Source organism: Miniopterus natalensis, chromosome 6 (assembly GCF_054644295.1).
Source record: "Miniopterus natalensis isolate mMinNat1 chromosome 6, mMinNat1.hap1, whole genome shotgun sequence".
Classification (NCBI taxonomy): Eukaryota; Metazoa; Chordata; class Mammalia; order Chiroptera; family Miniopteridae; genus Miniopterus; species Miniopterus natalensis.
In genome coordinates, this window is record NC_142086.1 from 72890176 (window position 1) to 72904728 (window position 14553).

The following is a 14553-nucleotide window of genomic DNA, read 5'->3' on the forward strand; positions in this document are numbered from 1 at the left end:
AGGGACCAAAGATAGAGAAGAAACCAAAGCCAGAAAGGTAAGCCCAAGAGCTGATGCGGGAGCCCCCCTGAAGGGAAGGTTATCAATTCTGTAACAACCAAGTGCTAGTGACCACGTGGGAGCAAAGCTTAGGTCAGGGTGGGGAGTTAGAAGTGAGACTCCCACCTAAAGCCAGACTCCCAGGTATAGCCCCACTCTCTGCCCTAATACCAGAAAGTGAAAAGTAAGCATGTACAGTTTGACCAAATACAGAGTCCTAAGAATTTGTGATTTGGGGCCTGACCTCACACATGTTCCTCACGCATGTATGCCATCTGGCCCAGTGGGTGTTGCTCAGCTGTTGAGTGTAGACCCATGAACCAGGAGGTCATGGTTCGAGCCCCAGTCAGATCATGTGCCCCGGCTGCGGGCTCGATCCCCAGTAGGGAGCATGCAAGAGACAGCGGATGGATGTTCCTTTCTCACTGATGTTTCTGTCTCTGTCCCTCTCCCTTCCTCTCTCTCTAAAATAATCAATAAAAACATAAAAAAAGGAGATATCTCAGAATTAGCTAGGTAAGATAGTTTTTCTAAATATATACCCAAGATTGGCAAAACTATAAGGAGAAGTTGACAAATCCATAGTTATGGAGGGAGATTTTAACATACCTCTCTCATAACAGTCCATTTTTGTCATAACTGATCATTTAAATGTCAAAAAAACCTGCTAAAAGATACAGAAACAACTACATAATTTAAAATTCAACTTGTCCTAGCTGGTTTTGCTCAGTGGTTAGAGCGTCAACCCAAGAACTGAAGAGTCCTGGGTTTGATTCTGGCCAAGGGCAGGCTCGACCCCCAATGTGTCTCTCTCACATCAATGTTTCCCTCTCTCTCCCTTCTGCTCTCTCTGAAGAGCAATGAAAAAAATATCCTCAGGTGAGGAGAATAATAATAATAATAATAAATAAAGTTCAACTTAATGAAATATAGAGAGCATCACCCAAGTTTCATAAAAAAATTTAATCAAACATTCAAGGAACTCATAATTGCCATCTTACCCAAACTGCTTCTGAGAGTAGAGTGTGCAGAAATGCACTAAATTATTTTTATATGTCTAATAAGTATGATGCCAAAAAGAGACAAGGACAGTTCAAGAAATTGCAGGCCAATCTCCTTTAAGAACATAGATGCAAAAGCTCTAAATAAAATAGCCAAACGCAGCAACATATGCATAAAAATACATCATAACCAAGTTGAGTTTATTCCAAGACCTCAAGATTGATTGAATGTTAGAAGATCTATTAATTTACTACATTATCAATTTAAAGGTGAAATCATATAATCATGTCAACAGATGCAGAAAAGTTATTTAATAAAACTCGGCATTCATTCATGTTCAAACTAGGAAACACGAACTTAAGCTGATAAAATGTAAATACCAAAAATCTATAAAAACATATATGTACATAATGGTGAATCCTTAGAAACATACTCTTAAAAACAGAAATAACAGCCTGGCTGGTGTGACTCAGAGGGTGAGCATGGACCTAGAATCCAGGAGATTGGGCTTTGATTCCCGGTCAGGGCACATGCCCCGGTTGCAGGCTGGATCCCCAGTGGGGGGCATGCAGGAGGCAGCTGATCAGTGACTGATCATTGATGTTTCTCTCTCTCCCCCCTCCCTTCCTCTCTCTGAAATCAATAAAGATATATATATATATATATATATATATATATATATATATATATATATATATTTAAATTATTAAAAAACAAAGACACAGGAATAACAAAAGGATACTCATGGACACTGGTTCTATTCATCAAAGTGTCGGAAATTCCAGCCAGAAAAGCAAGACAAAAATAAGCCACATGAAGAATAAGTTTGGAAGAAAAGAAACAAAGTTGTCATCAATTATTTGGAGTTGATTATCCATATGCAAAAAACATAAGAGACTGTAAAGACAGGTTATTAATAAGAGAACTGAACATGTTTTGTTGGGTGGAAGATCAACATACAAAAATCAGTTGCTCTCTTAATATCAGCAAACAACGGAAAAGACATTTCTAAAAAAAGCTTCCATTTACAATAGCAACAACAAATATGGGATACTTAGAAACCAATTTAATAAAAGATGCACACGGTACAACTAATATTACAAAATTTTATTGAAAGATGTAAAAAAAGTCTACTTGGATGGAAGAATATATCATGTTCTTTAGTGAGAAGACTCAGTTTCACAAAGTCAATTGTACCAAATTAGTCTATACATACATTCAGTGTGGAAAAATAAAATCCCAACCTAGTTTTTCAAGAAAGTTGACAAACTAATGGTAAAATTCATGTGAAGGGGCGAAGAAGAATTTGAAGAAGGTGAAGAAATTTGTCCTGTGAGATATAATGATGTAAAAGTTAATTATAGTTAAGAAAATATGTAATCAGTGAAGGTATGATAGATACCTAGAAACAGACCCAGACACATGGGAAACCTTATTTTGGAAAGAGGTATTACAAATGAGAAGGGCAACAATTGTTGACTACTTAATAAATGGATCTGGGACCATTGTTTATAATAAACACACACGCAAATATATAATTAGACCCCTACCTCATATGTACAAAAGTAAATTCCAGATGGATTAAAGACAAATGTAAAAACAAAACCATAATGCTTTTAGGAGAAAATGTAAGGAAAATTTTTATGAACTTAGGGTAGAGAAAGGTTTCTTAACCACAAAAATAAACTGTAAAGAAATTTAAAAATCAACTAGATTAAGGTTGCAACTTTAAAACTGAAAAACAAAACAAAAAATAGTGTCTAGATTAAGTAAGAAACATCTACAAATCAATAAGAAAACACAAGCATCCCAATTGAAAACAGGCAGAGGATATGAATGACCAAATCATGGGAGAGGAAATGATCTGTAAACATATAAAATAGGGTGTGCTAGCCTCATGAGTAATTAAGGAAATGAAAATTAAACCAAAAAAAAAAAAAAAAAAAATGAGGTAGCATTTCACACCTCTTCAGAGCGGAAAAAAACAATGTCTGTCAAGACCAAATGTTGGCAAGGGTGTAGAACAACAGAAACATGCTGCTGGTGGATGTGTCAGTTTTTATAATCATGGTGGTTGGTAGACTAGTGTCCCCCCCAAAGATGTCCATGTCTTAATCCCCACACCAGTGAACATAGTATGTATTATTGCAATGAAGATGGAATTAAGGTTGTTATATAAAATGGGGAGAAAATCCGAGATTATCCAGACGGGTCCAATGTAATCACAAAGGTGCTTCAAAGTGGAAGAGAGAGGCCGAAAAGAGAACCAGAGAAAGGTGTGATAAGGGAAGCAGGGTCAGAGACATGCTGTGGTGATTACTTTGAAGATGGAGGAAGGGGACCCCAAACCAAAGAATGCTGGTGGTCTCTAGAAGTTAGAAAAGCCAAGGCAACAGATTCCCTCCTGCAGCCTCCAGGAAGGAACCCAGAGCTTGTAACATCTGAATTTTAGCCCAGTCAGCCTTCTGCACTTTAGAAAAGTCTGATGATAAATTTGTGTTGTTTTGGACTGCTAAGTTCTTGGTAATTTCTTATGGCAGCAGTAGAAAACTATTATAACCACTTTGCAAAGAAATTTTAGATTTAGAAACTGTCCCAGGTACATACCCTCTGCTTTGCTACTTAATTATATGATCTAGGGACCATCAGCATCACAGTAGAAGTTGGTTGAAATTCAGATTTTCAAGCCCTACTCTCAACCTGCTGAATCAGTATCTGTGTTTTAACAAGCTGCCCTGGTGATTTCTAAGCACACTGAGCTCAGAAGCAATTCCCTGAGCAGCCTCTCATTTGTATACAAAGAAATAGGTATAAAAATTACAGCACTATTGGTAAAAGCAAGTGTTCATAATAATATATCTTTCAATCAAAGAGTGTATGAATCAATTGTTGCACATTTATACAATGGAATACTATACAGCTGTGAGAATAAACAGAGCTTCTTGGAAATAAAACTTCAAAATAATGTTGAATGGGGGAAAAGTGTGTGGCAAATAGATATGTTCAGTATGATACTATTGATATAAAATTTAAAGCATGCAAAACAATACTATAAAATGCTTATTGATACATACACATTGTTATACACTTTAATCAAAGTATAAAAACATTCATGAAGATGATAAATACCAACTTCAGGATGGTGGTTGCCTCTGGGGAGACAAAGGAATGAATGGATGGGAAGCAATTATGGCGTAAGGTTAAGCTCTGACCAACTGGTTGGTAGGTGCAGCAGTGTTCCTTATATTATTGTCTGCATTTGTCTAATGACTTCAAATATTTCATAATTGAAAAGAATATGCTAATTTATTAATAGAATTTGTAGGATTTCTACACCAAAGTGCCTTCATCAGTTTCTAACTCAAAAAAAAGTTCTTATGCATTTATTTTTGTGTTATTTCATCAAAATTCAAGTAAGCTGAAAAATGACTAATCTGGAGTTTTCCCCTTCAATGCTCCAGGGCCCTTAGGGAGCATTGTACCAAAAGCTTCACACCAATTTCCCGTCTTGAATTTCAACAACAGTCCTACTCAGCATGACCTTTTTTAGAGTTGATCAGTTTGTCCATATAACGAAGCTCTGTGATCCAATGTGCTCTGTATAGTTTGGGCATTATATTTAAAATTCCTGACCCTTTAGGGAAAAGCTCTTACTAAAAATAAATAAAATAAAACCATATTTTCCAATGCACACAACACTCTTTTAATTTCACCCAAGGATATTTTTTCCATTGCTTTTTGGAGAGAGTGGAAGGGGGAGAGAGAGAGGGAAACATTGATGTGAAAGAGACACATGATTGGTTGCTTCCCGCACCCCACGGGGCTAAGCCTGCAAATGAGGTACAGAATCGAACCCACGACCCTTCAGTCCAGGGGCCAAGGCTCTAACATCTGAGCCAAACTGGCTAGGGCTACACACAACTTTTTTTTTTTTTTAAAGAAAACCCTGACTATTTCCAACACCTTGTACTCTATGGGCATCTGACTAAAATCTGTTTAAGACTAATTCTATGAACCACATGTGGAAAAAGCAATTCTCATTATTTATTGTCATCAAATACATTCAGTTTCATCCAGAATCAGCCTTTTATTAAATTTACTTCCCTTTACTCTCATATCTAAATGTCCTTTATATATGAACTTGTCCCCACCATTTAATAAAGGTCTACATATGTGTAATCACTGCTTATTTGATTCTTTATGTGTATATTTTCTATATACAAAGCAAAATTTAAAGTAAATAGAGGCAAGAACATTCTTTTCCAAGAAATCCATAGGAACCAGTTCTCCAGAGACAGTTAAGTACTTGAGAGGAGTTTGAGAAAAAATCCATACCATAAAGTGATGGGCAGATGTTTCCCATATGTTGTTTGCAGATAAATCCCTATAGTTTATGTAACATTTTTTCTTGAGATTTTGCCATTTTAAATCCAGTTGTTCATACATGTCTTTAAGGCAAATCACATGTGACAAACAAGCTGACTCTAAACTTCCCTTCAAACAGGGCAGAAATTAGGGATTTAAATTTGCATTGCTACTTTCCTAACTATTCGTGAAAATAAGGCATAGTTTCCATATGTTAGTTGTGTAAATCATGTGCCTGGTATTTCTCAGGAATGTGCACACATTCCTCTGCACTTTTTTGTTGTTGTTCAGTTTCATTTAGGTTCATGCTTGTGACACTGCTTAGTTTTCACTTAAGCTACATCCAAATGTTCTCATCAGTGATTCTTTATTGGAACTGTTTGCTTCTCAAAGGTGTGGTTTGGTTACTGTCAAAGTTTCCTCTCTCCTCATGGTGCATTACTCAGGAAAATTTTTCATTAGATAATAAAACTGATCGTGTCGTAAAATATTTCCTTTTATGGAATGGGTTTATATTGTGCTTTCGAGATTTCTCGGAATAAGCAGCATAAGGTACTATGTAATTTTCAGCAGAAGACTTGGACATCAGCTCGTGCTATTTAATGAGTAAAGTGCAAAGGTTACTGCATCAATAGTAATGCTATTTCTCATGCTTATAGATGGATGAAGTCATCATTCCCTTTATTGTTTTCTCAACAGGTAATGCCATGTTGTTGAGGGTGTTACCTGCTGTGTATGAAAAGCAGCCTCAGCCGATTAACAGACACCTGACAGAACTCCTGGCCTTGATGTCTGAGCTGGAACAACCAGAACAATACCATCTCCTACGGCTTTTGCACGTAGCCGCAAAGAGAAAGCAACCAGAGGTAAAGAGTACATGATAAACTTGATAGTCCACACAACCAGGCATGTTTTGGGGTATGTGAACAGGATGTGTACTTCAGGCTAACTCTCTCATATGTCTATACATGCCCATCTTTAAATGAAAGCACTCATCCACTTTTTCTAGAACCGTAAAAGTCAGGAGGTGATGGCAGACATTGGGTACTGTCTTGGGGTTCTCCTGAGAAACAAAACCAATAGGATTTGTGTGTGTGTGTGTGTGTGTGTGTGTGTGTGTGTGTGTGTGTGTGTGTATTTATGACTTCTTATGAGGAATTGGTTTGTGCCATTATGGAAGCTGAGAAGTCCCACAATCTGTCATCTGCAAACTGAGGACCTGGGAGAGCAAGTGATGAAGTTCAAGTCTAAGTCTGAAGACCTTAGAAACAAGAGAACTTATGGTATGAATTCTAGTAAAAGTCCAAAAGTCTGAGGACCTGAGGGCTGGTGGTCTAATTCTGAGGACAGGAGAGGACCAATGTCTTAGCTCAAACAGGCATATGCAGGCCCTTGACAGATTGGATGAGGCCCAATCTCCACACTGGGGAGGGCAATCTGCTTTACTCAGTCTACCAATTTAAATGCCAATCTCATCTGGAAACACTCTCACAGACACACCCAGAATAATGTTTAAGCAAATATCTGGGTACCCACTGACCCAGTGAAGTTGACACACAAAAGTAACCATCACAAGTACAATAATAAAACACAACAAATGGGCAAATCTGTAGCCATGGAAGGACAGCTTTAACGCAGTCCTAGGAATCTATGGTTTCTCAGAGCCAAGGAATGCCTTTGCATGCCTTGATTCATGAAGAAATCAGCCTATACTGACAGCAAGGCTCATTTTCTAAATAGCAAATTAGTTCTTGCTCTTTGGATTCAAGTAAAAAGATTGTGATAATTAGGATGCTTATGATTATCATAACAGAGCACCCAACCCACAGTAGGGTAAGCAATAAGAGGACTTTATTACCTAATGTGATGGGAGAAAAAAAACTTCAGATGAGTTTTGACCCAGGGGTTCCAAAATAATGTGAACAGACAGTTTCTCTATCTCTGTTTCTCAGATTTCATTCCTAGGTTTTGGCTTCATTTTTCTGCAGGCTTTCTCTTTGTGAGCTCAAGATAGGTGAGAAGGGCTTTCTAGACACTTTTGTTCTCCGACTTTCACCACCAACAGCAACATCTGAGAAAAAGTCCTGACATTCTCTGTCTAGGACACATACTCTACCTCTGGAGCTTCTCCTGAATGCTGAGGATCCTCAGAATGAAATTTGAGGCTACCAGGAAGGGCGAAGTAGAAATGGATTCTGGAGGGTACCAACACATGCACAGTGAGGAATAGTGGTCAACCCAAGATTGTACCAATTATGGTTGCATCTATGCTCCATACTCTGATAATGTCAGTATCCTTCACTTGAAAAAACAATCAACACTAAGGTGAAAACTGGAACATTTGTGTTCAACATTCAAATTTACCAAAGGAAGGCAGGCAAGAATGGTCATCTGCATAATTAAACCATGATAGACAGCAAGATCCTTGTGGTGAGAAATGAATTCTTTTCTTCTGTATCCCAGACCTTGATATAGTACCTAATAGCATTCAATAAACATTCATAAAATCAAACTGAATTAAACAGGGTGATAGGTTTTCTGCAAATGGCATAAACAGGGAAGGCACTGAATTCTGCTGTAGGGGGAAACAGGTAAAGTATGCCATGCAGACCCACCAAGAGAGTGGCATCCGGGCCAGACCTGGATGAATGTGTAGCTGTGTTCCAGGTAGAGCAGAGATGCAAAGGGCCTTCAGGAAGCGAAGACAAGGCTGGCAGACCTGGAGAACAGGCTTGAGTCCCACCCCCAGAGATTTCAATTTAGTAGATCTGGAGTGGGGCCACCAATTCTGCTTTTTAAAAAACAGATTCCTGTAGGTATTGTGGGTGCTGAGTATGGATCCCAGAAAGAAGAGCAAGGGTTTAGGAAGTACCTACAGTGATGTGAACGGGCTCCACCTGTGCCAGGATCCTAACTGGTGGGTAGAAGTTGTGACAGGGCACTATCAACCCTTTGTTGATAGAAACAAATCCCATCAACACTCCCCTTCATGTTAAAGCAGCCCCCCTTGCCCTCAGCTCTTCATTAGCTCACCCTTGATTGCCGAGGTACACAGGCAGTGAGCTAGAGAAGTGCCTGGTTCACCTTCTCTCTCTTAAGTTGTTCCTAATTAGACAGTGGGCAAGGGGAATGGGAGGAATGCAGTGGAAGGGTTTACTGAGAGAGGAACGTGAAATAAGTGCAACAATCAGAAATGAAGACTGAGGCTTTCGATGATAGCCTAGTTCATTTAACTTCAGATGAAATAGGAAGCTAACTGAAGAGGTTCTTGACCTTGTGGAATTTGGATTAAAGTGGAGCTTTTCTTTCTGCATAAAAGCTGTGCCAATGCTCTGTGACTTGGAGGTAAAATGTTTGGGTTCTCCAATGAGGGCCAAGTGCAGGAATGCCTTCCTCACTGCCCCCCTTCTGTGGCTGGTTATAATCTGGCTTTTCATGGTTGAAGGGTCAATCGTTAGCCCTTGAAAAAACATATTCTCTATGGATAGCTGACGAGTCCATTAGTTTGCAAATGTGGCATAGCTTCAACATCAACCATACATCTGTGAGCTTCCACGTGGTTGGTGGAGCAGGTGGGTTCCCTTCCCTCACTGCCCTCTGGGTATTGCTCTCTAAGGAAACCATCCTTCCTAGGTGGAGACAGGCATTTCCTGGTAAGGGATTCATGGCTGGAAGCGCCAGAGAATCTTGAGAGTCCAGTTATAGGAAGAGGCCTGGTGATCAATTTTCCAAGTGGCCTTCTGGAGCTAAGTCTGCATTCTTGGCTGCCACAATTATGCTCTGGTCTAGCCAATGAAAGGAACAGACTTTAGTAACACATATGAGCATATCTGTTGTCATCCCCAGGACATGGGCTTCTAGCCCTAAAGGTACAGAAATAGATGGCAGCAAGTGGCAAGTTCAGCCCTCTGTAAATTAATGGCCAGACCCAGAGGAACTGCTTTTGCGGTCTGGCCCTAGAGAAGAGAGTCATTTTCTAGGAATTATCTCTCACCAGTGTAGAGCATTTCTATTTATATACCTAGTCCTACAGCACCAAACACAGCATCCCCAAGCTGACATGACTCAGAGGTCACAGATAGTGGTGAGAGGGGGTATAACGCGTGGGCACACACACAGTAGCTCTGCCTTTTATTCTATACATTTAAGTTATGCTGCTACGTTTCCAGATAGCCCCATCCATAAGGTGCCTGTGGCCTGGGGTGATAAGATGTGTCTACAACACTTTCGTTCAGTGATAAGATACTGAACTTGTCAGCATACTGCTATGGGGGGAAAAAAAGGCAGTGATTAATGCTGCTCAGGAAGGATCAGAGAAGATAAAGATAGGACGCTTCCCTAGGCTACTTGCTCTACAAGGTTCTGCTCTGGACCTGTGCCCCCGTTCCCATCCCCCCCCCCCAACACCATTCAAGTAACTGGGAATCCCTTTTCTACATATCTCCATCCTGCTTCCAAGGCTTGTACAGGCCTGTTTCCTGCGTCTGTGCTCCCAAGGACAGGTCATGTCAACAGTGTGATGCCACAGGCCTGATGGGTGGACGGATGAGCTGTGGGTTCATTATATATGGGCTGGAGTACCCACATACATGCATAGGAGACTCCTTGCAGGCCAAAGCCAGGGGTAGAAAGAGAAGAGAGGGGCAAGGGATGGGGGCTAGGGCTCATTCTTCCATGTTCCTTCTACAAAAGCCAAATACTGTAAATTCAAATAGAGCCTCCCAGATTCTTGTAAAGATATGTGTCAGGTAGACGGAAAAAACTTCTTTTTAATAACTGCTGAATATTTGGGTGTGTGGCCTGGGGGCCTCCATTTGTATTGGCCAGGTCCTGCATATGTTAGGATGGCCTGGAGGGAAGGCTTCCCAGAAGTCAGAGCTGAGACTGCCTTTGAAACTATGAGAGTTCTCATTGTGTTCAAGCCACTGCGGGTCGTCAGTGGCATGTTGTGGAGTCAGAGGGCTCATGGGGGAAGAGGCGGCAGATCTGCCCGTCACTGAAGACGCTGGAATGCTGTGACACTGGCTTCCAGTCGGGGGCTGTGGGAGATCTTTGAAGTCTTGACATGATCAGGTGGGGCTCTAGGACCATGGCGCTGATGGGAGTGAGGATGCTGAACAGAAGGGAGAGAAACTTTAGGCTATGAGGCCAGTTTGGAAGCTTTCTCAGTGGTTTGTGGAATGGGGCTCATGGACTGAACCAAGTCCATGCCAGCTTGCCCTCTGCCAGCCATCCCTAAGGTCTGAGTGGCCCCTCTACTCTCAGCAAAGACAAGGCTTCTCTGAGACATGAAGCAGCTGCCAATGGGGCAACACCAAAGAGGCCAGACTAGAGGATTGCCCTGTGTACGGAAAATAAAACTTGTCCTTATTCAAGAATAATCCATCTAAAGCCCAAAACATCGCTCCCCTATCACACGTATGATAAACTTCAAGAAATATCTATCTTTTCTGTCACCACCATAATAAACTTTGGATTATCAGGAAACTATAGCAAATAATCAATTATCGTCTAATTGGTAAAATTGGTACCACATTGTTCACCTTGTTCAGGGTGTCTCCCCTCTTTGCTTCCTTTCTACATTCAACTCTGGTCAGGCATATGTGTTTGGGCAACAGACATAATATACTCCTGCACGACTTGAGGTGTTTGGGTGGAATTAGAATGAAATTTGCGTGACTGGGAGCACATGTCACAGGGATCTTGGTGTTCCAGGAAAAGGACATGAAGAGGAAGGCTGGGAAACGGAGCGCTATAGAACGGGCAGGAAATGTGTAAGCATTTCATTCCTCAAAGCCGCGGGTTAAGTGTGCCGCCCTGACCCGGAGCCGCTGGCTGACGCTTCTGCATGTGTGCCAGGGATCCCCGTGGCTTCTCCTGAAGGACAGTCGCTCCCTCTGCACAGACAGCTTTTCCTGAACTGTTCGTCCACCTGTGCCAGTTGCCAAAAACTAGGCCAGTCCTTTCCTCCACAAGGACGAGATATGAATGTAAGGTTTCATTTTACATGTAGGGTAACTTTACTTATCTCAAAACTGTCTTCTTTTAGGCCCCTGTTAGGCTATAGGGCACATGGCAGTGTATACGCTTAAATATTATGTGCAGCTATTCAAAATACGGGGTGTGCTTATCCAAGTGTTACTCTGTAAAGTCATTTAGACTTGCCTTTCTTTGATGTGTTCCTCAGACTGACCTTCTGGCCAGGCTCTGTGCTAGGCACCGAGTATACAATGGTGTACAAAATAGAAATGATTCTTGACCTTGCAGCGCTTTCAGTCCAGCCTGCAAACAGACATCTAGGCCAGCAAGAAGAAGAAAGCGTGAGAAGGACCTGCTCAGAGCCATTTAGGGTATGATCGGAGCTTCAGAAGGGGCACTAGACTAAGGGAAGGGAAGTTGAGGAAGGCTTTTTAAGGAAATAACAGGTGATGTGACACCTCTGGAATGACTAGCAGTTATCCAGCAAGATTGGGGCAATAAGAATTACAAAGTGAATCACATGAGTAAAATCCCAGATGCAAGAGAAAGTTTAGCAGGTCAAGAAAACTTTTAAAAATTCAACGTGATTGAAGTGTGTGATATATGATGAGATCTGGATGGGGAGAGAATAGAATAGGTGGGTGAGGAGATGTCCAGAAAGATGGATAGAAGTCAGTTCAAAAAAGGTATGAGAGCAATGGCAAATTAGTGAGGAACTGTAAGCAGGGGAGGGTCACCGTGGTGGCCACATGTGGAGAAGGGATTGGACAGGCAAGACTGAAGACAGGGAGAACGGTCGGGAAGCTGTTGTAATAACCCCAATGCAGGGAGATTGGCTCAGTGGTCTCCACTTAAATGCCCTTGCTGAGAGAGGACATCCCTGACCCCCAGCTTAAATTAGGACCCTGGGACAGTTTCACAGCAGCCTGTATTTTCCCTACGTGGAATTTATTAATACAGTTGTTGTATGCATTTCTGTTGCAATTATTTGTTTTGTTAAATGTCTCCTTTACTAGGTAGTGAATTATTCCATGAAGTCAGGAACCTGTTATACTTGTGAGCAACTGTAACTCCAGCACGTAAAACACCTTGCAGATAAGAAGAACTCAATACATATTTGTGAATGAGCAAATGGATAGATGAGTGGACATGAGGGAAGTGGGCAGATCTGTGGGATACTTGGGAGGTGGAATCAATAGGACTCGATGGTTGAGGCTGCTGATTGACAGTCAGTCATCAAGAATGAGTCTCAGATTTCTGGCTTGAGTTTCCAAGCAGAGACTGGTGTCACTTATGGAGAAAAGAGACACTTGTGGCTAAGAAGTGAGAAAAGCAGGTTTGGGGCAGGGGGCGACTGTGAGTTCAGCAGGCTGAGTTATGCATCGGATTCGATTTTAACACTAGAAGCTACATTTCGAGTCTATTTTACCAAAAATGTAACAAACTAAAATGACAAACCAACAACAAACAAAAGAAATAAGCATGTAGAAATACGGATGAACAAATAGTTTTGACTTTTATGGTTCAGTTTTCCACAGGTTGTCCTTTGTAATTCTTTTATTTTAGCAGACAAAAAAATTTATTAAATTATTAGTATGTAACATGTCTGTATTAATAAGGTGACTTTATTCCACAAAAATTCACATTTTCCTTAATATGAGCTATCACATCTTTATAGTCATAAACATATTAAAATACAGCAATATTAAGGTATTAGGAATATAGTAGAAATTGCAATAATTTTTTATCTTATTACATTTTTGTGATCAGAGTGAAGAACTGAAGAAAAGTGGGAGCTCTTTTCTGCTTTCTTATTTTTATTACTAAATGTTTCCAAACCATATTTCTCCAATTTGAGGCCTTTGATTAAAGTCATCAAGGATCTTTTACATACTTTGTGCTTTAAATTATAGCTCTCATGGTCGTTTGAAAGAAATAGAACACTTCTGATGAGGACACAACGCATCAAAACTTGATTTATGAACAGCAGCATTTAAGCACTTGTAAATTTTACTCTTCAACAGAGAGCACAGATTAAAAGAAAAAGAAACTGAAGTCTGTGTGATTTTACTGTAAATTTAAAATTCCAGACTTGGGAGATCTGCTTCAGTTCCAATAAGGGTGATAATCTCAGAATGTGTTGAGGTCAGATTTAATACAAAAAAATATTAGAGTGATTCCGATTTAATTAATTTTCCTCCTTGTTTCTCTTTCTTCCATCCTTCTCACCTTTCTTTTTTGTAGGTGGTTCAGAAGTGTATTCCTTTCTTAATCGGGCAATTGAAGGACTCTACCCATAGTGACGTCATCCTAAACATCCTCATAGAGATAGCAGGCTACGAACCAGTATCCTTGAACGGTTTTCTTCCAATGCTGAGAGAGATCAGTGAGAGATTCCCCTACCTCATTGGACAGATGGCAAGAATTTGTGGAGCTGTTGGGCATGTTGATGAAGTAAGTTTGGCTTTTTGTTTCTCTCCATTTCCCTAAATTCCACTGGCACACAATCTATTGAAGCTCTATGACCTACACATTTTCCCTGGGACTTCTGAGAGTTCCCATTTCTATTTCAAAACTTTTGCATGGACAGTGGCCTCTGGGTCAAGGGCACATTATAGCAGGGCTACATGGAAGGTTCAGAAAGTGAGGATTTCATTGCTGGAGTGTCACCTGAGGAAGGTGAAGGGTTAAAATGGAGAGAGCACTATGATACATTCAAGACCACTTTATAATACCAACAACCAATAAAGGAGTTTCATCTCATTTCTGTTCATAGTTCTGTTTAACCCAGGAGACCATCAGTAAGCACAGAGCCAGAGACCCCCATTATTAATGAAAGTCCATAGTTATCCTGTCAATAGGGGCCTGGACACAGTATGTTTTGGCCCCTCTGGATGATGTTACATGGGAGAGTGAAATAACCGTTCATGGACGTTTAAAAATCCTAGCCTAAATATTTGCATGATGAAATCTTCTGGCAGGGACAACAGGATGCCACCAGATCTTTTGGGGATTAGGCGGCTAAGAAAGAATTTCCAGAAGTTCAAGTTCTAAAGCATGTGTGCATGCATGTGTACACACACATGCGTGTACATCTGATGATTTTATATTGTGATTTAGGATTTTTTTTCTTTTAAAAATAAAGGCAAATATATAATTGATAGAAGG

General features: G+C 40.4%; 1 protein-coding gene across 1 annotated transcript in view; it reads left to right on the forward strand.

Moving 5' to 3' along the window:
* VEPH1 (ventricular zone expressed PH domain containing 1) overlaps positions 1–14553 on the forward strand; it is a 158100-nt gene that overhangs the window by 32954 nt on the left and 110593 nt on the right. The window contains exons 4-5 of the mRNA XM_087817922.1: positions 6106–6272; positions 13630–13839. Coding sequence (XP_087674048.1) covers positions 6106–6272; positions 13630–13839 — 377 coding nt within the window. The remainder of the gene's footprint in view (positions 1–6105; positions 6273–13629; positions 13840–14553) is intronic.